Source organism: Propithecus coquereli, unplaced genomic scaffold, assembly GCF_000956105.1.
Source record: "Propithecus coquereli isolate 6110/MARCELLA unplaced genomic scaffold, Pcoq_1.0 Scaffold101, whole genome shotgun sequence".
In the NCBI taxonomy this organism is placed as follows: domain Eukaryota; kingdom Metazoa; phylum Chordata; class Mammalia; order Primates; family Indriidae; genus Propithecus; species Propithecus coquereli.
Window position 1 is genome coordinate 1,223,151 of NW_012133970.1, and position 2,034 is coordinate 1,225,184.

General features: G+C 42.0%; 1 protein-coding gene across 1 annotated transcript in view; it reads right to left on the reverse strand.

Annotated features, from left to right (window-relative positions):
* The window catches only part of TAF1 (TAF1 RNA polymerase II, TATA box binding protein (TBP)-associated factor, 250kDa), an 80,745-nt gene that overhangs the window by 68,897 nt on the left and 9,814 nt on the right, over window positions 1-2,034 (reverse strand). Inside the window, exons 5-6 of the mRNA XM_012642906.1 lie at window positions 953-1,194; window positions 269-554 (exon numbers count right to left, since the gene is read on the reverse strand). Coding sequence (XP_012498360.1) covers window positions 269-554; window positions 953-1,194 — 528 coding nt within the window. The remainder of the gene's footprint in view (window positions 1-268; window positions 555-952; window positions 1,195-2,034) is intronic.

Here is a 2,034-nt window from a genome sequence, read left to right on the forward strand (position 1 = left end):
GTTGTCCGACTAATTTATTTTTTTATTTTTAGTAGAGACGGGGTCTTGCTCTTGCTCAGGCTGGTTTCGAACTCCTGAGCTCAAACAATCCGCCTGCCTCAGCCTCCCAGAGTGCTAGGATTACAAGCGTGAGCCACCACGCCCGGCCCTTCCACCAATTACTTTTCTAGTACAATAGCGAAGGGGGCAGTCACTGGGATTGAATTTATGAGATTACTCATTGAAAATTAGCACAGAATTCTGCCTGCTAAGGTGTTATTTCCAATTTAGACATAAGCTAGGGAGAACTCATTTGCTCCCCTCGTGGGCCTTAATCCCAGGTCTCTTTTGCCTACTTCATCATCAGAGAGACATTGCTCTGGAGGTGGTGGTGGAGCATAGTCGTAGTTCCACAAAGACTTCTGGTTAACTTCTGATTCTACTGAGCTTTCCACCTCCTGGATCTGCTCTTCCTGTATCAGCTCACGGTGTTTCTTTTTCCTCTTTCTCCGAGCACTCCGCCAAACAGATGGGACATTCTTCCCTGGTCCAAAAAGACGTAGAAAGCGTAGTACCTAAAACACAGAACACATTACTATGCCAGATAGGAAAACAAAAGCATCTGAGCCTGAAAACTCCCTTCAACTGTGAGGGAGGAATCAAGGAGTGCTGCATTCAGATTTATAACATCTAACACAAATATAAAGAAGTGTCCTGTAATAATCTGGAATAGCTCTTTTAAGGCAATAGGACAATTTCTAATGAGAATAACATAAATTGCATTTACTATCAATAAACACAACTTCAAAAAAGACCTAATACAGTGTGAAGAGCTCTTATATAGCAAATAATATGTCATTAAGTAAGGAAACCCTTAGCTCTTATTCATTCTATATTTAGCATCTTAATAAGAGAACCTGGTATTTGGAAGAGGTCAGTGGTTTGCAATGCGGGCATTCTCCATACAAAGTACCTTTCCAGGCCGAAATTCTGGGAAAAGTTCTGTGACACTTGGCAACAGCTTGGTGGCATCATGCTGCATAATCCCGGCCAACGGTAGAGTCAGCTTCCCATCCTCAGATTCTGCCTGTGTTGCTTCCTGAGGTCCCATCTCAGATTCTGAGTCAGAGGAACTACTGAAGTCCACTTTCTCTGAGGCCAAAGAGGAAGGGGCAATGATGGAGGGCAAGATGATGCCTTCTCCATCTTCAGACACTGCAACAAGGAAGAGAAACCCCTTTGGCATGTAACTGTGAGCATATTTCTTCAAATTCAGCCAACACCCACTCTAGGCTATACGCATGGCTCAATGGCAGGGGATATAGTCCCAAGCACCCAGATTACTAGTATGCAACCCAGAAAACTCATTCCGACTCATTATCTCCCAGCATCCCCAACTCACCTTGTACCTGGTACCCTAGGGTTGTGATGAGAGAAAACAAACACTATTACTACATTTACTACTTTCTGTAAGTGACAATATTGTAACCAATGGTGTGACCAATAGCAAAATCATACGATACTTTATGCCAGCCAGGCTCTATCATGTCCAGTTCAGGGACCCATAAGGTGGAGAATTTTTTTAAGCCCACAGGATAACAATGAGATTGTTTAGTATAAAATAAGATCTATGACACAAAGCTAACAGTTGATATTTAGCCTGCAGACTAAAAAAGGAAATGGCTTAAAACTCCAACAGGAAGAATTCAGGTTAACATAATCCTCAAAATATGGGAGATCAAAGACACTTACTCTTCCCCAATCTTCTAACTGAGGACAGGGTTATTACCATTACAGGCATAGGGCTAGGTGAGATGATCTCTGAAGATCCTATCAGCCTTTGAAATCTCTGAATATCTGATAATTGATGCTATATGGTTTATACACATTCTAGGGCACCTTCCCTATTTAACCATTTCATTTAAAAGAAAGCCACCTAAACAGTTAGTTTCCAAATACCAGCATGCAGATCAGCTGCATCAGAAACTACTTGGAGAACTCTTTAAAATTCTAGGACTCTACTCTAGATCTTCTGAACCAGACTCTCCAGGGGTA